The 26047-nt window shown below is 43.1% G+C and overlaps 1 protein-coding gene and 1 non-coding gene across 7 annotated transcripts in view; one reads left to right on the forward strand and one right to left on the reverse strand.

The window, feature by feature from the left end:
• Positions 1-5510: 5510 nt before the first annotated feature.
• Positions 5511-26047, reverse strand: part of ndel1a (nudE neurodevelopment protein 1-like 1a) — a 39589-nt gene continuing 19052 nt past the window's right edge. For 2 of the 6 annotated variants that reach the window (XM_041853572.2, XM_041853650.2), the window contains exons 3-9: positions 24616-24769; positions 16112-16260; positions 13191-13327; positions 12808-12984; positions 12603-12691; positions 10339-10493; positions 5511-7092 (exon numbers count right to left, since the gene is read on the reverse strand). In XM_041853572.2, the coding sequence (XP_041709506.2) occupies positions 6999-7092; positions 10339-10493; positions 12603-12691; positions 12808-12984; positions 13191-13327; positions 16112-16260; positions 24616-24769 (955 nt within the window). In that variant the 3' untranslated portion in view covers positions 5511-6998. Of the gene's footprint in view, positions 7093-9452; positions 9498-9971; positions 10010-10338; positions 10494-12602; positions 12692-12807; positions 12985-13190; positions 13328-16111; positions 16261-24615; positions 24770-26047 lie in introns of all 6 variants that reach the window. The other 4 variants (XM_041853830.2, XM_041853732.2, XM_041853966.2 and 1 more) reach the window with 4 other exon arrangements.
• On the forward strand, positions 7196-7271 carry trnat-ugu. Its single transcript has one exon. It is a non-coding gene; the product is annotated as a tRNA-Thr (tRNA).

The raw sequence follows: 26047 nt of genomic DNA on the forward strand, positions 1-26047 counted from the left end.
CATGTGGGTAGAGTTAAAGTGACTATGCACTAATAATAAACAGAGTAGCAGCATCGTAAAAAAGGGGGGTGGGGGGTGGTGGGGTGGGGGGTGCAATGCAAATAGCCATGATTAGCTGTTCAGGAGTCTTATGGCTTGGGGGTAGAAGCTGTTGAGAAGCCTTTTGGACCTAGACTTGGTGCTCCGGTACCGCTTGCCGTGCGGTAGTGGAGAGAACAGTCTATGACTAGGGTGGCTGGAGTCTTTGACAATTTTGAGAATAAACCCCCCCCAAAAATAAAAAAATAAAAATAAAGTGGCTAAACTCTGGTGCCCAAACACTAGGCATGCCCTGGAGCTGTTGTCAGAGGACAGACTAGGGTCCCCCAGCCACATCATAATTCACACGACCACAAACGACCTGAGGGCCCAGCAGGAAAGGGTGGCCACAGCACTCAAGGGAGTGATTGAAAAAGCTTCTTCCACTTTCCCCAACCCACAAGTGGTCATCTCCACCCTGCTACCACGAAAATACTTTCAAGCATTTCCCGGGACTGCCTCAAAACCTAATGTCTACGTGGCCCGCCACTCCACCCTGGACTTGAACAGCCTTTACGACCAGGTCCACCTCTACAAGGCAGCAGTCCCAACTTTTGCCAGGTCCCTGAAGGACATCACCCTCAACCGCAGCCCCAGCACCTCACACAGGAGCAACAGAGCATTGGACACCCTGCCCAGACCAGCGAGATACCCTCCCAGACCTGCAAGACCCCCTCCCGAAGGACCTGCACCAAGAGAACCCACGCCAAGAGGACCTACACCCAGACCTCATCATCACCAGCCACATCCCCACCCCCACCCCCACCCCAACTAGCCGAGACCCCCCCAAACAAACCCTGCCCACACCATATATAGGCCCCCCCAGACCATACCTATGCCCCTTCTGCCCCCCCCTACCCCATGCCCCTGCAGCAAGGACCTCAACATGACAGCTGCACATATGCCCAGGCCGTGAGCAGAGCAACAGGCCCAACCCCCACTAATACACCCGCCCAATTCCCATCCTGCGACCTAAAAGGTATGTATCAGATGCTTAACATGCTCTGCTCACACCTACTGTAATGGTCCGAGCCTAAACCACACGAAAACAACACTAGACACTATGGAACACAAATCTTTTACTATCTCATCCTGGAATATACAAGGTCTGAGGTCATCTGCCTTTGGCCTAAAGAGCAGGAACCCAGACTTCATCAAAGAAATTGGAAATACAGACATTGTCATCCTACAAGAAGCATGGTATAAATTAAGTTTGCAGACGACACAAAAGTGGTAGGCCTGATCACCGACAACGATGAGACAGCCTATAGGGAGGAGGTCAGAGACCTGGCCGTGTGGTACCAGGATAACAACCTCTCCCTCAACGTGATCAAGACAAAGGAGATGATTGTGGACTACAGGAAAAAAAAGAGGACTGAGCACGCCCCCATTCTCATCGACGGGGCTGTAGTGGAACAGGTTAAGAGCTTCAAGTTCCTTGGTGTCCACATCACCAACAAACTATCATGGTCCAAACACACCAAGACAGTCGTGAAGAGGGCACGACAAAGCCTATTCCCCCTCTGGAGACTGAAAAGATTTGGCATGGACCCTCAGATCCTCAAAAAGTTATACAGCTGCACCATCAAGAGCATCCTGATTGGTTGCATCACCGCCTGGTATGGCAACTGCTCGGCCTCCGACTGCAAGGCACTACAGAGGGTAGTACGTACGTCCCAGTACATCACTGGGGCCAAGCTTCATGCCATCCAGGACCTCTATACCAGGCGGTGTCAGAGGAAGGCCCTAAAAATTGTCAAACACTCCAGCCACCCTAGTCATAGACCGTTCTCTCTGCTACCGCACGGCAAGCGGTACCGGAGCGGCAAGTCTAGGTCCAAAAGGCTTCTTAACAGCTTCTACCCCCAAGCCATAAGACTCCCGAACAGCTAATCATGGCTACCCAGACTATTTGCATTTGGTATTGAGCAGACCTAACTCACTCTTCATTTAGTCAAAACTGGAACATTTTACATCTGGCTAGAAATTAATAAGGAAATTATCTCAACAGAGAAAAATGTCCTTGTGTGCTACCTATATCCCCCCCAATAGAATCCCCATACTTTAACGATGACAGCTTCTCCATCCTATAGGGGGAGATCAACCATTTCCTGCCCCAGGGACATGTACTAGTCTGTGGTGACCTAAATGCAAGAACTGGACAAGAACCTGACACTTAGCACACAGGGGGACAAATGCCTACCTGGAGGTGACAGCAATCCCTCCCAAATATGCCCCCCTAGACACAACTATGACAAAACAACCAAAAAAAACGTGTCACAACTCCTGCAGCTCTGTCGCATGCTCGGTCTGTACATAGTCAATGGTAGGCTTCAAGGGGACTCTTACGGTAGGTACACCTACAGCTCATCCCTAGGCAGTAGTACCTCAGATTACTTTATCACTGACCTCAACCCAGTCTCTCAGAACGTTCAGTCAGCCCACTGACACCCCTATCAGATCACAGCAAAATCGCAGTCTACTTGAACAGAGCAATACTCAATCAATTTTTTGATTTGATAGGGAAGCTGAGAGGTCAAATATACTTTTGAGGTTTTCTACTGCCAAGTTTACACCTTCACTATTACAGTAAAACGTTTTGTCCAGGAAGTTTTCTAAAAGGGATTGAATTTGTTAATGCCTAATGTTTTTTTGGTAGGTTTCTACACTACTTTCCTTCCACCTATAGCATTTCTTAATATCATGCAGTTCCTTTGGCATCACAGCAGCAAGATTTGGGACCTGTTGCCATAAGAAAAGGGCAACCAGTGAAGAACAAACACCATTGTAAATACAATCCATATTTATGTTTATTTATTTTCCCTTTTGTAGTTTAACTATTTGCACATTGTTACAACACTGTAAATAGCTGTATATGACATTTGAAATGTCTCTATTCCTTTGTAACTTTTGTGAGTGTTTACTGTTTATTTTTGATTGTTTATTTCACTTTTGTTTATCTATTTCACTTGCTTTGGCAATGTAAACATGTGTTTCCCATGCCAATAAAGCCCATTGAATTGAATTGTGTCGAATTTGGTCAACAACAAATGTAATGGCTTATTTGCTCTAATAGAAGTTTCGTAATGCTTAGGTTGTTACGAGTGTGATATAAGTAGGACACGTGACATCCCGGAAACTTTGAGAAAAAACACTTTATATCGGGAGTTGTGCCTGTCAATCACACACGTATCTGGTCTCTTATTGGCTAGAATGGTCCCACCTGATCTCACCTCTTCCCAGCTGCCTTCCATTTTTTAAGACGTTTATTTTCATAGTTAGAGCGGTCCAAGGGGCCATGGTTCCAGTGTAGAGGCCCAGTTTCGACTGCTCCTTCAGTTTTGCTTCGGTACTGCAGTTTAACTGACGCCCGGCCCAGAAACACTTTCAGTGTGCACAGGGAGCAGCAAAACGGCATCATCAAGTCATCCAAAAAACATGTCAGATGTTGGATGAATATAAAATCAAAGAACGTACAGTATGAAGGTAGGCAGAAACTACTTCTCCAATAGAAATCCCAGATCACGCTTGTAGGTGATCGGGTCTAACGGTCGTCTCGCGCCGAGCTACACATGTGCAGGCTGTCAAATCAAAGGCACTCCTTCAATATAAAGTTGTTTTTGAACAAAATGAAAATGTCAGTTTGTCACTTTCACAAGGTTGGAGTAATAACATGTTCAACTTCTTAAAGACATTGAGTACGTTTACATGCGCAGTAATAATTTGATATTAAACTGATGGAAGTAGGCAGATTATGTAATAGTCATGTAAACACCTTACTCTGTTTATCTTAATCTTCTTAAGGTCAAAATCGAAGTAAACATACGCTGATTAAAACACCTGGTTTTCTGAGCAATCTTTTGAATTATTAGGACATGTAAACACCTTAATCAGCGTTCCAGCGGTGTATATGATCTGCGCATGTGCAGAGCCAGCCTCCCTCTAGCGCGAGTGAATGTATGCATCTTAGAAGTAGTTTTCACATACAAACGTTATATGTCCGACCTCAGAATCAAAAATGCTTCCCAATGATGACTGATTTTCTGCATTTATGAAGTTTTCTAAAAGGGATTGAATTTGTTAATGCCTAATGTTTTTTTGGTAGGTTTCTACACTACTTTCCTTCCATCTATAGCATTTCTTAATATCATGCAGTTCCTTTGGCATCACAGCAGCAAGATTTGGGACCTGTTGCCATAAGAAAAGGGCAGCCAGTGAAGAACAAACACCATTGTAAATACAATCCATTTTTATGTTTATTTATTTTCCCTTTTGTAGTTTAACTATTTGCACATTGTTACAACACTGTAAATAGCTGTATATGACATTTGAAATGTCTCTATTCCTTTGGAACTTTTGTGAGTGTTTACTGTTTATTTTTTATTGTTTATTTCACTTTTGTTTATCTATTTCACTTGCTTTGGCAATGTAAACATGTGTTTCCCATGCCAATAAAGCCCATTGAATTGAATTGTGTCGAATTTGGTCAACAAAAAATTGAATGGCTTATTTGCTTGTTTGATCTAATAGAAGTTTCGTAATGCTTAGGTTGTTACGAGTGTGATATAAGTAGGACACGTGACATCTAACTACCGAAGCAAAACTGTAGGAGCAGTCGAAACTGGGCCTCTAGACTGGAACCATGGCCCCTTGGACCGCTCTAACTATGAAAATAAACGTCTTAAAAAATGGAAAGCAGCTTGGAAGAGGCGAGATCAGGTGGGACCATTCTAGCCAATAAGAGAGCAGATACGCGTGTGAATGACAGGCACAACTCCCGATATAAAGTGTTTTTTCTCAAAGTTTCCGGGATGTCACGTGGTCCTTATAAACATATCAACCAGATGCAACCTGGATATAGACGGTCCATGAATCAGCATATGCTAACGTTAGTAGATTACCTGGTCATGGCTAGAAGGGATCCAGCTTTTGTAATTGTTTTGCATTTTAGCTAACCATAACCCTTTTCCTAACCTCAAACTAATTATCCTAATCGGCAACGTTAATTATCCTAACCTGATGTGTAAATCCTGCTAACTTCCTCCTAACTTGCTACGAAACAAATCTGACAAAAGCTTGATCCCTTCTAGCCACGACTCTAATGAACACCCTCTATTTAAATCCAACATTTTAGCCTACTGGGTGCAGGCCTATGGAGAGAGCGTAACATAGGTTGCAATCCCTAAATTCTCTGGTTCGAATCCAGCTGTTGCATTTCACAATTATTGCCTAAATTTAACCGAACCACTATTGAAACCTTAATTAATTAGGATGACTCGCCTAAATTTTACCAATCCATTCATTGCTGCCCTCAAAACTAGATCAAAGGAAAACGCCAATATACAATAAATTAGCTCATGGTATGAAGCTAGGGTTGAATTGCTTAATTTGCATTGTGGACTACCTTAAGTTTTAAAAACAAAATAAGAAGATTGGCTTTATATTTATTTATTTTCTCAACATTTTAAGACAACGGATCCTACATCATGATATTTGACTAATTGCTGTATAATCACATCCTATATATTTGAACACATCATGCCATAAAATGAATCTGAAATAAATTAACAAAACTATGTATATTAAAACAAAACATACCAACAGGCAATATTGCACTTGAATAAAACTGATAAAATAATGTGAAAATACAAGGAAAATATTTGCACAAGATGAAGTGCTATTTACTTACAATTTAGGTTGCTAACACAGGGTTGTGTGATATTTTAAATACAATAAGATACCAGTGAAAACTCAACACAGAAAATGAAAGATTTGCAGTTAAAATCCCAAAATGGAATACTGGCAAAAGTGGTCTAACACACCATGACAGCACCACTCAAGTGGACATCTATAATGATCAATATGACCAATACCGTGCACGTTGTCATACCGTTAAACTGAGCTGAGCCTAAGTAGCCCAGAATACTCAACACGACGACACAATGAGGATTTTACTTCACCATCCCTTTTGAACAGGTCTAAACCAATGCATTTTTATTTGAACACATTCATAAATAAAAACCACAAAACTAACATTAATTCTTCAGATGGCTACTGAAGTTAGACTCAAGGTCAGAAAGGCATATGAGGTTGACACAGGAGATTTAAACCACCTTTAGTGATGGACAATAAGTCAGCTTGTTAGGAGCATGTCCACGTGGTGAAGGACCGTTCCAGGCTATTAAACACATCTACACACGTGTGCCAGCTGCCAATCCATTAACCCTAGTTTCCATTTATAAGAAATGTCAAATAAGGTGTGGAGAGTTGGAGGAGAGAGGGCCTCTGCATAGTCTGAAGCAATGATGCTAGATTAATGTGTTACAGTAATCCAGACATTTTACTTCTTCTGTAGACTCTGGCTAATCTATATTCTTTCACTTGTACACCATCTCTGATAAATCGTAACAGTTCAATACAATTACAGTAACATGTATATCGGAAACCCTCACTGTGTCACACTTTCAATTGCATAATGTGTGTTTTTTCTGTCTAAACTAAAGATTTGGAAAATGACTGCAGAGAGGATAGGATCCTACATAGATACCTTCTCTTTGGGTAAACCTTCTCTTTGGGTGTCTGTGTAGAGTGAGCTAAATGTACAAGCAGTAAACAATTAGGAAGTACATATAAAATATAGGCTACAAACAGTGAGCCATATGTACAGTAGGACCAGAGCACAAGCACTAAAGGGCCAGAATTACATAGAGACAGCCTGTGAATATGCAGTGACTGCAACGAGGGGCCAGTATTACAGTATGTGAAAAGTGTTTCATAGTGCTAGCTATTTTTATGTGCTTTCTCTTGTTTGGACTTGTTTGACGTCCTCACAATGCTTTCTGTTTAAGGATATAGCCTTGTCCATTGGCGGCGGCGGCGGCGGGGGGGGGGGGTAAATTAGGGCGTGGTGTCTGTCACTGTCACACGATGAGAGGCAGTAGGCCAGGGGGGGAGGGAGCGGGGGGTGCTGTGATGGCTGTCAGTGTGCCAGAGTCCAGGCCGTTCACCAACCTGCTGTAAACACAAAACACAACATGGGTTAGTCTGGTCTACTGAGGGTTAGGCAGCTTCTCACTTGCTGTATTCATATTATAAGGTGGTAAAAGCATAGAAAACAGGCCTCCTGTAGCTCAGTTGGTAGAGCATGGCGCTTGTAACGCCAGGGTTGTGGGTTCGATTTCCACGGGGGGCCAGTATGAAAAATGTATGCACTCACTTACTGTTAGTCGCTCTGGATAAGAGCGTCTGCTAAATGACTAAAATGTAAAAAAAAATCAAATCTGCCTAGCCTAATAATTAGCTAGGTATTACATGGCATTTTAAATAATGAGAGTTGTAATGAATGGGCTAGACCTAAGCAAATTAATTATAACGGGGGAGTGGTATATGTAAAACAAATGAAATAAAATGTAGCCCTATTGGTGGAGCAGATAAACTGGAGTATCACTTTACAGTGGTACCCTGTTGCCTACAGCTCTACTAGACAGCCAAACAATGGGGCCATTTGAATGAAGCTACACTCAATGTCACTCCACAGGCAGGCACACTTTCCAGTGGTCGATGGATCCCAGTGCCAGTGCAGAATTGAACCAGTGACCAGTGGTCGATGGATCCCAGTGCCAGCGCAGGGTTGAACCAGTGACCTGAGCCACAACAGGTTACCTCTCACTCTGTCCTCATTATTCTACAACCTGTTGGCCCTGGCACGGTCACACACAGGGCTTCGGGCACGTGCAGCCAAAAATGAAACTGGATATTAAGAGATCTGCTGGAAGTCACTACAAATAACACCTCTGGAGGAATTTCAGATGTATAAAAAAAAAAGACTACATTTTTAAATATATATTTTTAGATTCTGTTGCTATGGTTTAGACTGTGCCAAATAGTTTATACAGTATGCGATTGGAAGATCACTGACTTCAAGTTTCTAAAAGTCCTTTGATCTAGTTTGCCCCTCCCTGCACAAATGTAAAATACCTAGTGGAGTTTGTTCAAATTACACTGAACAAAAATATAAACGCAACATGTAAAGTGTTGGTCCCATTTTTCATAAGACGAAATAAAAGATCCCAGAAATGTTCCATAAGCACAAAAATATTATTTGTCTAAAATGTTGTGTACAAATTTGTTTATATCCCTGTTAGTGAGCATTTCTCCATTACCAAGATAATCCATCCACCTGACAGGTGTGGCATATCAAGAAGCTGATTAAACAGCATGATCATTACACAGGTGCACCTTGTGCTGGGGACAATAAAAGGCCACTATAAAATGTGCAGTTTGTCATACAACACAATGCCACAGATGTCTCAAGTTTTGAGGGAGTGTGCAATTGGCATGCTGACTGCAGGAATGTCCACCAGAGCTGTTGCCAGATAATTTTATGTTAATTTCTACCAACCGGCCTCACAACCGCAGACCACGTGTAACCACGCCAGCCCAGGACTTCCACATCTGGCTTCTTCACCTGCGGGATTGTCTGAGACCAGCCATCCGGACAGCTGATGAAACTGAGGAGTATTTCTGTCTGTAATAAATCCCTTTTGTGGGGAAAAGCTCATTCTGATTAGCTTGGCTTGGCTCCCCAGTGGGTTGGCCTGGCCTATGCCCTCCCAGGTCCACCCATGGCTGCGCCCCTGCCCAGTCATGTGAAATCCATAGATTAGGGCCTAATTAATTTATTTCAATTGACAGATTTCCTTATATGAACTTTAACTCAGTAAAATTGTTGAAATTGTTGCATGTTGCGTTTATATTTTTGTTCAGTATAGTTAGGACCATAGCAAACAAAGTAAATTCTAAGCTGTACTGTTGTATTTAAGCAATAAGGCCAGAGGGGGTGTGGTATATGGCCAATACGCCACGGCTAAGGGCTGTTCTTACGCACAACGCAACGCGGAGTGCCTGGATACAGCCCTTAGCCATGGTATATTGGCCATATACCACAAACCCCCGAGGTGCCTTATTGCTATTATAAACTGGTTACCAATGTAATTAGAGCAGTAAAAATAAATGTTTTGTCATACCCGTGATATACCACGACTTTCAGCCAATCAGCATTTAGGGCTTGAACCACCCAGTTTATAATTTAGTATATACTCCACTTCAAACTCGTGTCCTATTTAGCAAGCTAGGACTGTGGATAGTAAGGCACAGTGGAGGCAGTGTGTGCCCTCTTGTAAAGAGCTATATTTATAATCCACTCCTCCCTGCGGTGAAACCCAAACTGTGCCCTTGTAACCATGTCCTGCTCAGCATGCTCAGCCAGCCTCATATCAATAGTTGTTCACACAGCAGAAACACAATGCCATGACACTACAACCTCGCCACACAGTCACACCACTTCTATATGGGACATCTAGTAGTATTTATACCTTGAAATACAACTTCAACAAGGAACAACAGAAGGACAGCACCGGCTACATAAGAACAGTGAAAGGTTACTTTTGACATTGCACTTTAGAATCAGCTGCAAAACTGTGGTGCCTTGTTCACATGCAGTAGTTTGTAGTTAATTGACAATAACTGAGCACAAAATCAAAAGAACTGTACCATAACCAACCCTTCCATTGCACTACATGCTTTCCCATGGGTCATTAAACACACCACTGAGAATCAACCCCCCCCCCCCACAATGTGACGATTGATCCAAATTGAATTGAAATTGAAAGCTACCAACTCACACCAGCAAACAGACAGACATGGGGATGTATCAGCAGTGTTAAGAAAGAAGCAGGGGAATGTACCACTACCCAAAGCAGTTATCTAGCCCCACAGTGAGTAAGTCTACCCCAGCACTAGATGGGAAAGGGAGGGAGGCTTGTTAATCAAACAGCATGCAGGTGACTGACTAACTGCCCCACACATCATCATCGGAGGAGGAAGATCATTACCCAGAAGTAATGCAGGGAATATGACCCTCTCTCTCCTGCTGGGGAAAAACACAAGGGTCTGAGAGACCTCATCAACATCCATAATTTCAAATACACATTTCTACAGTCAAATTGATCAACGTTAAGAAATCTAACTGTAAAACCAGACGGTCTTAGGAGTGATTGACTGCTTTACACAGCAAACAATAATCATAAAAATGACAAATGCATTAGGCCTATATCCAAATAAAGACAATTTGACATTATGAAACGTTGTTGTCCTTTGCAAAGTGTCTTTCTCAGAAAACAGTAGCTTTAATTTCCTGTTCATCACTAATGAGTAATGTGTGTGTCACTGATGGTGAAGTGGAAGCGGGCTTCGACTTACGTTTTGTCGTAATACGATGACGTCATGTGGAGTGTATGGGAGAACTTGGCTGTGTTGCCGTTGATCACGTTCCCGTTTTCCGTGATGGCGTAAGACTTTCTGGCTTTCTGGTCCTTGGCAAAGTTCCTGCAGGCTGCCAGTTTAGACTCCAGAGCCTGAGACGGACATAGAGAATGAAGAAAGATAAGAGGCCTTCCACTATTAGCAAGAGATGCCAATATGGTATAAGACAAGGGTTGTTTCTCAAAATGCATACTACCATGCTCCGAGCACGCAAATTGGAGCACGGGATGGTCGGAGTATGAGTCCAAATCAAAGTATGCAAAACAGAGCACGGAGGGCACTTCTCGAATGCGTACTCCGTTTGTACATATTTTGAAGCATGCATTGATGCAAGTTTCAACGGAAAGTATGAAAATAAATATGACGCAACCACGTAAGAAATGACGCACATTTTCTCTAAATCAATGGCGGCCATTATTTGAGCTGAAGCGAGAGAAAATACACTCCGACTTTGCCTGGCTACAATATTTTATCTTGATACGTTTATAAATACATGCTATGTTAATTTTGGCATGGTTACCTGCCTACAATACCTACTATAGTGTGCGTAGGTCACAAGCCCATAGTAAGTCAATAGAGCTAACTGGCTAGCTACTACTGTTAGCTAGCCAGATAGCCACAAAGAATTGTTAGCTAGCTACCCATGAAGAATTTACATATACCTTGGATAATATTTGTTTTAGGTCATTTTTGCCTGTTATACTATCTGATTAGCTACATTATTACAATGCACATATAACTAGCTGATAGTTATGAAGTAAAACGTTTGCTTTGTGTATATATTGTTTAGTCTCTATTGCCATCGTCTTGGCTAGAAGAAGGAAGGTTCAGTGAATGGGTAAGTCCATAGTAAGTCAATAGGGCTAACTGGCTAGGCACGAAGAATTGCTAGCTAGCTACCCACGAAGAATTGACATTACTGTACCTTGCATAACACTAGTTTTAGGTCATTTTTGCCTGTTTAACTAGCTAGCTGGCTACAATGTTTCACATATATCTATCTGATAATTATGAAGTAAAACGTTTGCTTTGTGTATTTCTTGTTTTGTCTCTATTGTTGCCATTGTCCTAGCTGGAAGAAGGTTCAGTGAATGGGGAGATACATCATGTGCGAGTGCTTCTCAAGCTGAACCTCGGCAAGACGGAGCTGCTCTTCCTCCCGGGGAAGGACTGCCCGTTCCATGATCTCGCCATCACGGTTGACAACTCCGTTGTGTCCTCCTCCCAGAGTGCGAAGAGCCTTGGCGTGACCCTGGACGACACCCTGTCGTTCTCCGCTAACATCAAGGCGGTGACCCGATCCTGTAGGTTCATGCTCTACAACATTCAGAGAGTACGACCCTGCCTTACACAGGAAGCGGCACAGGTCCTAATCCAGGCACTTGTCATCTCCCGTCTGGATTACTGCAACTCGCTGTTGGCTGGGCTCCCTGCCTGTGCCATTAAACCCCTACAACTCATCCAGAATGCCGCAGCCCGTCTGGTGTTCAACCTTCCCAAGTTCTCTCACGTCACCCCGCTCCTCCGCACACTCCACTGGCTTCCAGTTGAAGCTTGCATCTGCTACAAGACCATGGTGCTTGCCTACAGAGCTGTGAGGGGAACGGCACCTCCGTACCTCCAGGCTCTGATCAGTCCCTACACCCAAACGAGGGCATTGCGTTCATCCACCTCTGGCCTGCTGGCCCCCCTACCTCTGCGGAAGCACAGTTCCCGCTCAGCCCAGTCAAAACTGTTCGCTGCTCTGGCACCCCAATGGTGGAACAAGCTCCCTCACGACGCCAGGACAGCGGAGTCACTCACCACCTTCCGGAGACACTTGAAACCCCACCTCTTTAAGGATAACTGGGATAGAATAAAGTAATCCTTCTACCCCCCTTTACCCCACCCCAAAGAAAGAAAAAACAAAACAAAACAAAACATTTTGTAAAGTGGTTATCCCACTGGCTATAAGGTGAATGCACCAATTTGTAAGTCGCTCTGGATAAGAGCGTCTGCTAAATGTAAATGTAATGTTTTATGCGTTATCCACACTCTCGTCCTCACAAGAACATACTCAAGAGACCGTCCTCGGATAATGTACTTGGAGCATGAGAGTGTGGAGCACGGTATTATGCATATTGAGAAACACCCACAGTCTCAGTGTACCAGGGCATACAGTGAATAGTGATGTGGGCAAATTGAAAAAATGTATGTCTCACCCCTACTTTCCGAAGCAGGTCACCTACGATGTTGAGTGCTGATATTCTGGCAGAGGGAGTCAGTGAGTTACCAAGGCCGTTGGACAACTCTGGGGGGGAAATAAGTACAAGAAAATTAATTCATACAGTCATTGACATACAGTATACTGCACATAAAAATGGTTAGGTGACATATTGAGGTGTTGGGGACAGAGCAAAAGCATACCTGTTGGGTTGGCGAAGGCGTTGTCCATACTATTGGCGAGCGGCGTGGCGGGGAGAGACAGTGAGGCTTGGACAGAGGAATCCATCTTGTCGTTGTTCTCCTGGGTGGGCGAGGCGGGTGCCGACATCCTGATCATGTCCGTATTTCGCTCTCGGACGGCGAGCTCCTGTCGCAGGTCTGACAGACAAGCAGACAGACATAATATTTAACTCTAAACAGACCAGACATTCAAATTGCGGATAATGCTGTTATAGTCTCTCCCAACAACAATTTGCGGCTGTAAGCAATGCTGTGAGAACATGGGTTCTATTCATTTCACAGAGAACAGCTCATTTTCTAATAAAGGCAGGCAGGGGTTTGAGTGAAAACGGATCAATAAGCACCTCTGGCCTCGTCCTTTAATCTCTGCACTGAGACCAGGAGGGACTCTTTCTCATCAAGCTCACTCTCCAGGAAGGCATTCCTCTCGATGGCCTGGTTCAGACGTTGCTCAAAGTCCTCCAGGGAAACAATCGTAGCCCTGCAGAAAGAAATAAGGGAGAATAATTTAATTCGAACGAAAACATGGTGTTCAGTGGACTCTTGGCTCCTGCACACAAAGGAGCATGCTGAAACATTCGCTGATACCTGTGTTTCACCGTGATGCATGAATGTTGTTGTGTGCTATATTCATCTCTCGCGGACAGACTACGTAAACATAATCGAGCATCTGACCAAATTCCTCTGACCAAGTTCTGGGTTAACCGAGATTAGTGATAAATGAATGTTTTTATGAACATGTCTGCTGAATGGACACATTCTTTCCACAAGTTATCAGCTTGCACATATTATGTTCTCCATGCTGATGATGGTTATTATGCATTATGGTTGAACCAAAAGATTACATGAAACAAAGATGAAATGAAATGGAAACAATTAAACAAAGATTAAATGAAATAATAATGATTTACGATGTTAATATCATGTATCCTACAATATTTAACCATATTGAAATATGAGGATGTAAATAATAGCCCCTTGACTTTTTCCACATTTTGTTGCGTTACAGCCCAAATTTAAAATGGATAAAATTGAGATTTTAAGTCACTGGCCTACACACATTACCCCATAATGTCAAAGTACAATTATGTTTTTAGAATTTGCTACTAATTAATTCCAAATGAAAAGCTGAAAAGTCTTGAGTCAATAAGTATTCAACCCCTTTCTTATGGCAAGCCTAAATAAGTTCAGGAGTACCCCACACACACAATTATCTGTAAGGTCCCTCAGTCGAGCAGTGAATTTCAAACACAGATTAAACTACAAAGACGAGGGAGGTTTTCCAATGCCTCGCAAAGAAGGGCACCTCTTGGTAGATGGGTAAAAATAAAAAAAAGCAGACATTGAATATCCTTTTGAGCATGGTGAAGTTATTAATTACACTTTAGATGGTGTATCAATACACCCAGTCACTACAAAGATACAGGCATCCTTCCTAATTTAGTTGCCGGGGAGGAAGGAAACCACTCAGGGATTTCGCCATGAGGCCAATGGTGACTTTAAAACAGTTACAGAGTTTAATGGCTGTGATAGGAGAAAACTGAGGATGGATCAACAACATTGTAGTTACTCCAAAATAATAACCTAAACGTGAGTGAAAAGAAGGAAGCCTGTACAGAATAAAATTATTCCAAAACATGCATCCTGTTTGCAATAAGGCACTAAAGTAAAACTGCAAAAAATATGACAAAGAAATTAACTTTATGTCCTGAATACAAAGCGTTATGTTTGGGGCAAAGCAAACACAATCCATCACTGAGTACCACTCTTCATATTTTCAAGCATGGTGGTGGATGCATCATGTTATGGGTATGCTTGTCATCGACAAGGACTGGGGAGTTTCTTTAGGATAAAAATAAACGGAATATAGCTAGCACAGGCAAAATCATAGAGGAAAATCTGGTTCAGTCTGCTTTCCAACAGACACTAGGAAACAAATTCACATTTCAGCAGGACAATAACCTAAAACACAAGGACAAATCTACACTGGAGTTGCTTACCAAGATGACATTGGATGTTCCTGAGTGGCCTAGTTACAGTTTTAATAAGGCTGAAACATTTGCTCAGTTTTTTTTATTTTTTATTAGCACCTTGCACTTTCACTTTTTGTATTCTTTTGAGCATGGATTCAATTAATTATATTATTTTTGCATCTCGGCCTCCTTGGGTTATTCTTCTTCACGGTTTTGAGTGCGAGTACTTTTTGAACTCCACAGATATTTTCTCTCCCACACTAACCTTCATACTGGCTTTCTAGTTACAGTTTTGACTTAAAATCGGCTTAAAAATCTATGGCAAGACTTGAAAATGACTGTCTAGCAATGATCAGACAACTTGACAGAGCTTGAAGAATTTAAAAAAGAATAATGTGCAAATATTGTACAATCCAGGTGTGCAAAGCTCTGATACTTACACAGAAAGACTCACAGCTGTAATTGCTGCCAAAGCTGCTTCTACAAAGTATTGACTCAAGAGTGTGAATACTTATGTAAATTAGGTAAAGATATTTCTGTATTTAATTTTCAATACATTTGCAAACATTTCTAAAAACATGTTTTCACTTTGTCATTATGGGGTATTGTGTAGATGGGTGAGAAAAACATATATTTTATCAATTTTTAATTTAGGCTGTTACACAACAAAATGTGGAATAAGTCAAGGGGTATGAATACTTTCTGAAGGCACTGTAGCGTGAGACTTTCTTTTTATACAGTTTACTCTCCGTTAGTCAGCACCTCTACACATTTTTTTTTAGATGTGCGTCAGCTCATGCTTTTTACTAGAAAATGAATGTTTAGTGACAAACGAATGTCCCGATTCCTCCAAGTAACCTATATCTCAGGCGATGTGTGACAGTGCTGATCTGAATCCAATTTAATCCAATTTACAGCAATCAGACCCAATTGGGCAAGTGTTTTAAATGGAATGGAGATTTGCCATCTGTTTGATTACTCCCAATGAAGAGCAGAGTGGGCAATTAACTAGGAAACACACAACAAGCATCTCAGCCTCCATCATTGATCAGCACCTCTCTGCATGGGGTTAATGTATGGGTTTGTGTTCTGAAAGATGGTCGGAGAATGACTACCTTTGCTTCTACTGTTAGATTAGTACTACTGTTAGATATTGCCCTTTTCCTCCAAAATGAACATAACCCTGAAGTACACAGTAAATATCAAATTATGTCTTATACAGCTCGTCTTCTAATGCTGTATCCAGTATGTGTCTGTTAGATACTGTGTAGTGGTCTGGTCTCTTTGCTGACCTTTTCGCTCTTTCCAGGTCGTCGTTGGACTGCTCCAGTTCCCGGACGTATTTGTGGAGCTGCTCCTTGATGCCCCGGGTCTGTCCTAGGTCGTCCTCCAGCATGTTGATCTGCTTGTAGCTTTGGGCATACTGCTGCTCCAGTTTCTCCTGAAGGGGGGATGGAGAGATGAGGAGAGAGAAGAGAAAGGGTGTTACTTATAACATGCAACCATTTAAAAATGGGTAAAGGACGTTAAAGCTTCCAAGAAAGGGAGTTTTACTTACTAAAATATTTTCCTAACACTACACAGTCGCACGCACCCAAGTGGAGGGAACCGCCACGTTAACCTACATTCTGTCATCTATTTTTCAGAGCACTCCGTTGTGCTCCAGCGTTCTCAGGCTATGGGATGATGATGTGACCCATGTCTCCTCCAGCTCTCTGGTGCTCAACTCAATAGATGGGACTGGGTCTGCCTGCCTGTCTGACCTATATCTTCTGGATAAATCACGTCTGAATCAATTAACCACTAACCTCGACCAGACAAGCCCTGCTTTGTCCTGAAATGCCATTTTACATGAACTACATGTGCATACTACACTGACTACATCAAAACACATTCTAGCCTACGCCACATAGATAGTATCTTATAACAAGGCGTTAAACAACGTGTCACAGATCCAGTCTAAATGTAGCGCATGCTGTACAACATGAACGCATTTCTAAGATTCCTTCACTCTGGCGTCAGAATGAGAAAACTAGTTGCTGTGCTATTTTCCATAAATAAAGACATGAAAGCAATAAAACAATTTTTTTTTGCCTGGAATAACCATCAGACAGTCAGAAAAAAGCAGAACAGATGACATCCTATTTTTATTTATTTTATATTTTTTTGGGGGGGTAGATCAGCTTTAATATTGCAGATAGATTGTAACTTCCATCAATGTAAATTGTCTGCATCACTTCCAATCCCCCATATGTTATTTTTCTTCTCGCATATTTATTACACACACACATATACAGTGGGGAGAACAAGTATTTGATACACTGCCGAATTTGCAGGTTTTCCTATTTACAAAGCATGTAGAGGTCTGTAATTTTTATCATAGGTACACTTCAACTGTGAGAGACGGAATCTCAAAAATCCAGAAAATCACATGTATGATTTTTAAGTAATTAATTTGCATTTTATTGCATGACATAAGTATTTGATACATCAGAAAAGCAGAACTTTTGTTTGCAATTACAGAGATCATACATTTCCTGTAGGTCTTGACCAGGTTTGCACACACTGCAGCAGGGATTTTGGGCCACTCCTCCATACAGACCTTCTCCAGATCCTTCAGGTTTCGGGGCTGTCGCTGGGCAATACGGACTTTCAGCTCCCTCCAAATATTTTCTATTGGGTTCAGGTCTGGAGACTGGCTAGGCCACTCCAGGACCTTGAGATGCTTCTTACGGAGCCACTCCTTAGTTGCCCTGGCTGTGTGTTTCGGGTTGTTGTCATGCTGGAAGACCCAGCCACAACCCATCTTCAATGCTCTTACTGAGGGAAGGAGGTTGTTGGCCAAGATCTCGCGATACATGGCCCCATCCATCCTCCCCTCAATACGGTGCAGTCGTCCTGTCCCCTTTGCAGAAAAGCATCCCCAAAGAATGATGTTTCCACCTCCATGCTTCACGGTTGGGATGGTGTTCTTGGGGTTGTACTCATCCTTCTTCTTCCTCCAAACACGGCGAGTGGAGTTTAGACCACATGACCTTCTCCCATTCCTCCTCTGGATCATCCAGATGGTCATTGGCAAACTTCAGACGGGCCTGGACATGCGCTGGCTTGAGCAGGGGGACCTTGCGTGCGCTGCAGGATTTTAATCCATGACGGCGTAGTGTGGTACTAATGGTTTTCTTTGAGACTGTGGTCCCAGATCTCTTCAGGTCATTGACCAGGTCCTGCCGTGTAGTTCTGGGCTGATTCCACACCTTCCTTATGATCATTGATGCCCCACGAGATGAAATCTTGCATGGAGCCCCAGACCGAGGGTGATTGACCGTCATCTTGAACTTCTTCCATTTTCTAATAATTCCGCCAACAGTTGTTGCCTTCTCACCAAGCTGCTTGCCTATTGTCCTGTAGCCCATCCCAGCCTTGTGCAGGTCTACCATTTTATCCCTGATGTCCTTACACAGCTCTCTGGTCTTCGCCATTGTGGAGAGGTTGGAGTCTGTTTGATTGAGTGTGTGGACAGGTGTCTTTTATACAGGTAACGAGTTCAAACAGGTGCAGTTAATACAGGTAATGAGTGGAGAACAGGAGGGCTTCTTAAAGAAAAACTAACAGGTCTGTGAGAGCCGGAATTCTTACTGGTTGGTAGGTGATCAAATACTTATGTCATGCAATAAAATGCAAATTAATTACTTAAAAATCATACAATGTGATTTTCTGGATTTTTGTTTTAGATTCCGTCTATCACAGTTGAAGTGTACCTATGATAACAATTACAGACCTCTACATGCTTTGTAAGTAGGAAAACCTGCAAAATCGGCAGTGTATCAAATACTTGTTCTCCCCACTGTATATATATACACACACACATACATATATATACACACACACACACACACACACACACACATACATACATACATACATACATACATACATACATACATACATACATACATACATATATATATATATATACACACACACACACATACACATATATATATATATACACATACACATATATATATTGTGATGTCACGAGAGGCTGTGTCCTGGAGGGACGTTACATCCCCCTGAGGTGGCTGCAAACCCAGACAGCTATGGCTCCATCTGCTGGTATGGTCGGGAACTCCACCCCTCTATGGCCAATCTTCCCACGCAGCTGAAACCAATCAGGAGCTGATGAGCTGAAGGTTTGTTGAAGGGAAGAGACACGGTCTCCAAGCTGGGCTCTCTGGAGGACAAGAGTGCTGCACGTCCACTTCCATGAGGAATATAAGGATTTGGAGATACTTACCTTTGGGAAATACTCACCTTTGGATATATGCACCTGTGGAAATACGTGTGGGACATTTGGAAGGACGTTTTGCTGGGTTGGCCACTAGCTGCAACGTGGAAGACAGTAAGACTGGGGAAAAGTTATTTGAGCGAGGGAGAGTTATGATGTTGGATGTGGAAGAGACATCCCTGAACTGTTAACCCTTAAGAGCCACCAGAGAACAGTATTGTGTTATACTTTCGTTAGTTTCCCAAGACCTTTAATAAAATCCTTGTTTTGGTTGAACCTGGTCTCCTTGCACTACTTGAGCAATCCCGCTGAAAGCTGTGTAGCCTCTCGTGACATCACAGATGGTGGAGAATACGGGTACGCTCAAGCGTTAATAGTGCATGTCAGAGGAGGATACCGAAGGTTTGATCACCCAGTTTTCCAAGTTGGCCGTAGGCTCCCCGCCGACTGAAATGGAGGACATATTGAAAGCCCTTGTTGCTGGCCAGCAAGCCCAGATGCAAGTAAACGTGGCTCTCTTGGAGGAGCAAAAGAAAGCCAACCTTCTGAAGGCAGAGGAATTGCAGTTGCAGAGACAGAGGGTTGTCCAAAATACCCGCCCAATAAAGGCAAGTGACTTTATATCTAAGATGGGAGCTACCGATGACATTGAGGCATACCTGCATGCATTTGAGGCCACGGCCACTAGGGAAGCCTGGCCCAAGCAACAGTGGGTTGGTCTGTTAGCCCCCTTCCTAACCGGGAATCGCTGAATGCTGTCCGGGACCTGGGCCCTGACCAGGTTACTGACTATGATGCCCTGAAGTCTGAGATCCTCAGCAGATATGGACTCACAAAGTTTGGTATGGCCCAGCGCTTTCACAGCTGGATCTTCCAACCAGACCAACCTCCTCGGGCGCAGATGCATGAACTTGTCCGAATCGCAAGGAAATGGCTGGATCCGCAGAGGAATACAGCAGCGGCGGTGGTGGAGGCCGTTGTGGTGGATCGTTACCTACGCGCCCTGCCTTATGAGGCAAAACGGTTCATCAGTCAACAGGCCTTGACCACGGCTGATCTGACCGTGGAAGCTGTGGAAAAGTACCAGGCCACAGCGGAGATGCTGAATGCTTCCCGAAAAGACCCCAGGAGTGCGGCCCCACCACAAATGGGAAGAACCCGTCCAAAGGACCCCCAAGGTCTCGAACCCAGCCACGTCAGGACTTATCCCGGCTCCAGGGGGAGCCAGAAACCAGGCGGGTCCAAGAAGAGTACACCAGGAGGGGGGAAACTCGACAGTGTTACCGGTGTGGGGAGATGGGACATATCTCCTGGCAGTGTGGGAAACCAGCCGATGAACCTATGCCCACTGCGGAGTCCTCCAGCTCAGCACCCACACACCGTTTGCCTCGCTCTTGGGAGTCGTAGATGGCGGCCCAGATCGACCCCCCCACCTGCCCGGTAACTGTGAATCACCATGATGTGGAGGCCTTACTGGATTCTGGTAGCCGGGCCACCCTGGTGCGTAAGGATTTGGTGGGCCCAACGTGTCTGACCCCGGGGAAAGTCCTCCCAGTTTCCTGTGTCCATGGGGACACCAGAGAATACCCCACTACTGAACTTACAATGACCAGCACACGGGGAACCATACACACGACGGCGGGGGGTGGTTGATTCCCTCCCCGTCCCTGTCCTAATTGGACGAGACTGCCCAGCCTTTTACCCACTCTGGAGAGAGTCTCAGGAGAGGATAACCCGAGTACCTCGGAAACGGAGAGGCAAGACTCATCCTGGGAAGGCTCCGGTGCAATCCTCCGAGTTACTCACTCCCGCCCGGGCTCTGATAGGGATGGCAGGTGCCCAGACCGACACAGAGACGGAGCTACAGAATCTGGACAAAGAACTGTCTGGTCTGAAGGGGACCGCTGAGAGGTATCATTTGTTAAAGCAACAGTTAGACATGAAGACAGAAGAGTTAGATATCCTCCAGGTTAAACTCCAACAGAGCTCCTTCCCTAAGCAACAGGAGGAGCTGGAGAGGCTGCGCAGGACCATCGAGGAGTGTGAGGAGACCCTGCGCAGTAGTAAGGAGGTCCAGAAGAAGGCAGAGGAGAAGTACAAGGTGTTGGAGAACAAGATGAAGAATGCGGAGGCAGAGAGAGAGAAGGAACTGAAAGCTGCTCAACAGAAGCTAAACTCTGCTAAAACCAAGGCTGATGCGTTCAGTAAGAAACTCAAGGAGAGACAACAGGAGGCTGAGTCCCTGGTCCTAGAGTTGGAGGAGTTGAAGAGAGAGCAGTCTGGCAAGCACCACGGCAATGCGGACGCCCTCTCCCGGCGTGATGCCTTCTTCGCTGCCTTTACCCGACGAGGACGTCGGTCCCGAGGAGGGGGATGTGTGATGTCACGAGAGGCTGTGTCCTGGAGGGACGTTACATCCCCTGAGGTGGCTGCAAACCCAGACAGCTATGGCTCCATCTGCTGGTATGGTCGGGAACTCCACCCCTCTATGGCCAATCTTCCCACGCAGCTGAAACCAATCAGGAGCTGATGAGCTGAAGGTTTGTTGAAGGGAAGAGACACGGTCTCCAAGCTGGGCTCTCTGGAGGACAAGAGTGCTGCACGTCCACTTCCATGAGGAATATAAGGATTTGGAGATACTTACCTTTGGGAAATACTCACCTTTGGATATATGCACCTGTGGAAATACGTGTGGGACATTTGGAAGGACGTTTTGCTGGGTTGGCCACTAGCTGCAACGTGGAAGACAGTAAGACTGGGGAAAAGTTATTTGAGCGAGGGAGAGTTATGATGTTGGATGTGGAAGAGACATCCCTGAACTGTTAACCCTTAAGAGCCACCAGAGAACAGTATTGTGTTATACTTTCGTTAGTTTCCCAAGACCTTTAATAAAATCCTTGTTTTGGTTGAACCTGGTCTCCTTGCACTACTTGAGCAATCCCGCTGAAAGCTGTGTAGCCTCTCGTGACATCACAATATACATACACATATATATATATACATACACATATATATATATACACATACACACATATATATATATATACACACATATATATATATATACATATACATATATATACACACATATATATATATATATAGACACACACATACATATATACATATATCCATACATATACATATATATTCACTTAATTAAGGAATTATCCGATTATTTTCATGATGTCCATCCGGTTTGCTTCTACATGCCATATCTTTCTAACTGAGCTCTTTCACAAAAGCTCTCAACATATAACCTATATACTTATTATGGACACAGTATGCTTACATTATTAGTTATCTTGTTGTTATTACTTGTTATTAGTCCCATCCTTCAACTCCATTCAACACCATCCATATTGGATTTCTATTTGCCATATATTTTTCAACTGTACTGTGATGTTCTGAACCTTTCTATTCTCATTGTTTCTACAGATTGTAAATTGAAAATAAACATTTTTGATAAAAGTGTTATTATATTATTGATCAATTGACTATGACTTTTCAGATCACCCTGTAATGCTATCTGCAGGGTTAGCTCCAGGTAAATATTGCAATCCTTTAGCCATTCCTGGACCTGTGTCCAAAAACAAGCTACAAATGGACAGTACCAAAACAAATGATCTAATGATTCTGTCTCTTTGCAGCAAAATCTGCAGAGCTGGGAAGATTGTATCCCCCATATAAATAACATTATATTGGTAGCAAGAATTTTATATAGTAATTTAAATTGAAAAAGTTTTGAATCCGATGACATTCTTAACACATTCGTATCTCACCGTCACCGGTGGGGTGACTCACTGACTCGCATGGCTGGAGTCGTAATGTGAACATGGACACAGAGCCACGCTCATCCCAGCGCTAATTATGGAGCGAGAATTAACATGCTGATGCCAATCCCTAACTCTCATACATAATGCAATTTAAATTATTTCACTATTAGAATATCATGACATTTTTTCGGATATCTGAAATGCATTTTTTCGGATACCAATTTTTGTATATATTGACTCGACCAATCAGAATAACGCAAATGCACAAACGGCAGAGGTAAACACAGAGCATCTGCAGGTTCCATGAATTTGAATTTCATGGAACCACACACCTGATAATAGTCCCCTCCAGAAATGAGCCCATGTTGGCAAAAAGTAGTATTTTTAGGGCTGGCTCTTTCACCAAAGGCTATAGCCTACATGGCTCATATTATCAGGCTGGTGTGCTACTTTAGCAATGAGCATTCTGCTTTTATCCTAACAGATGTAATAGCATAGTATTAGCGGGTAGGCTATAGATGGCTAAAGCATGGCCTTGCCCATCTGCATTTGTTTAGGCCACCCCAAAGGCGCTAATCATTAGCTAGATCACAAAGTCTAAGTGTTCAGAATTTTGGCTCCATTATGACACCACTGTGAAAAAATGCCATTAAGTCAAATATACACCACTCTTACTGTATAAAACACGTGGAGAGCTGGGTGTGCAGGCTTTTGATCCAGCACTGCTCAGGCACATCTAAGTCCACTTCACATGTTGAGCAGTTGATTTGTAGAATCTGGCGAGTTGGACTGGAACAAAAGTCTACACACCCAGTAGCTCCCCTGATGTGCTATAACATTAGCCTACAACCAAAAAGTATTATAAAATAATTCCTTAATTAAGTGAATCAGGTATCAAATGGCTATACTTTGAAGCAAGGTAGCTAAGTGGGAGGCCTCTAGACTGACTTTTTCAAGTGCCAAGGCATGAAAGAAGTTAGTTATTTCATCGAACATGTTCATGAAAAAAATTGCTATTTCATCTAACAAGTTCAGGGAATGCATGATGGATATTTTGATGTGCAACATGTCATTATAGGATCCAGAATAATCAGATATACTTTTTTAGATTAATTTGCCCGCATGTTTTTTGTGCATATTGGCCTAGGCAATGTGCTACATAATTTACCACCTGAGGAAGTGGGAACTCAAAACACATTAGCTACAAGGAACTCTAAATATGATATTGTTGATAGGCCGTTTCCCCGTAGTAGTGATCAGAGCAAAAATGAGTAAGAGTTCCTTGTCTGCCTGACTGATATGAAAGAGATTTCTCATTTAGATTACACATTAATTTTTGATTAAGAACCCTCTACTTTACTGTTGACCATGCCTGATATTTCATTAATATCCTGTACGCTGGGATACTCACAGATACATGCTACAACAACTTACCTCCTCTCTGGAGACAGCACTAAAGGACAAGCCATGATGATATAAGCTTCAAATAGTCATCAATAATTTATTATGTCAGGGATATGGCGTGTTTCAAAGGTTGTCAAAAGAAGTGCATCATACTTTTTCAGCATGAACGCTAAAGGCGCCTCGTAAATATTTTCTTGCCAAGTCATGGATGTAATATTCAAATTCACAGGGAACTCAAATTCACAGGGTTTCAGATTTGTAACTGCCACATTCCAAGCACAAAAAAAATGTATTCAGTCCTTCTAGCGCATTGTGTCCATCTTGGTACCTTGAGTGAGTCCACCTCGTTCTTGAGCCTGCTGTTCTCAGAGTGCAGGTCTCTCATACGGTGCTCGGCCTGGCCCAGCTGGGTTTCCAGCTCTGCCTCCAGCTCTCTGCTGCCCTCCTGGAACTCCAGCAGCTCCTCCTGGGCCTCCTGGTAACTGACAGGGCATACACCACCGGAGAGGACATGGTTAGTAAACCATTACACCATTGTTATTTTACAGTCTATTGGTTTTTACTTTGAAATGAAAAGGACCCAAGAGTGTATCTAAGAGTTATAAATAAAAATCACACAATCGTGTTGCAGCCTAATGTGATCAATGGTATATTATCCTTGATCTTCTTTGTTAATCTAAAAACATACAAATCCCTCATGGCATCGGTACTTAAACATACACAAATGTCTTAAGGCAATTTAAACGTTGGAAATTGAAAGTGCAGATCATGTTACACTGCTTAACAAAGCCCACACAGGATTTGTACTGTTACACTGCTTAAAAAGGTGCAATATGCAAAAACCATTTCCAAAAATTCGAATAGTTCACCTAATTTCAGTTTGTGACAAAACAAGCAGTCATTCCAACTAAAACGCTGTGAAATACAATACATTACCAAATGTAGGTGGACACCTGCTTGTCAAACATCTCATTCCAAAATCATGGGCATTAATATGAAGTTGGTCCCCTCTTTGCTGCTATAACAGCCTCTACTCTTCTGGGAAGGCTTTCCACTAGATGTTGGAACATTGCTGCGGGGACTTGCTACAATTCAGCCACAAGAGTATTAGTGAGGTCGGGCACTGATGTTGGGCAATAAGGCCTGGCTTGCAGTCGGCGTTCCAATTCATCCCAAAGGTGTTCGATAGGGTTGAGGTCAGGGCTCTGTGCAGGCCAGTTAAGTTCTTCCACACCGATCTCGACAAACCATTTGTGTATGCTTTGTGCACGGGGGCATTGTCATGCTGAAAAAGGAGAGGGCCTTCCCCAAACTGTTGCCACAAAGTTGGAAGCACAGAATCGTCTAGAACAGGGGTGTCAAACTCATTTTAGCTCAGGGGCCACATGGAGGAAAATCTATTCCCAAGTGGGCCGGACCGGAAAAATCATGGTATATATAACTTAAAAACAACAACTTCAGATTGCTTTCTTTGTTTTAATACGATCAACATACAACATAAAGCTGGAGCCTGAGGACAGTGTGTCCAAAATAGTACAAGCACAACATCACTATTAATCATAAAACACGTCAAGTTTATTTGAAAATTCTAAAGAAAAAGAACACACAAACACACAATGCCTCAGTGATTAACAGAACTGTTTCACAGATCACAGAACTATATCAGGGTGTCATTTCTCAGGCAGAAATGTAGATAAAAATAATGAAATCCTGTTCCCCAAACAAGTGCAAGAACCAGAGTCAAGAATAGGTTAAATATA

This window comes from Coregonus clupeaformis, chromosome 1, assembly GCF_020615455.1.
Source record: "Coregonus clupeaformis isolate EN_2021a chromosome 1, ASM2061545v1, whole genome shotgun sequence".
Lineage (NCBI taxonomy): Eukaryota > Metazoa > Chordata > Actinopteri > Salmoniformes > Salmonidae > Coregonus > Coregonus clupeaformis.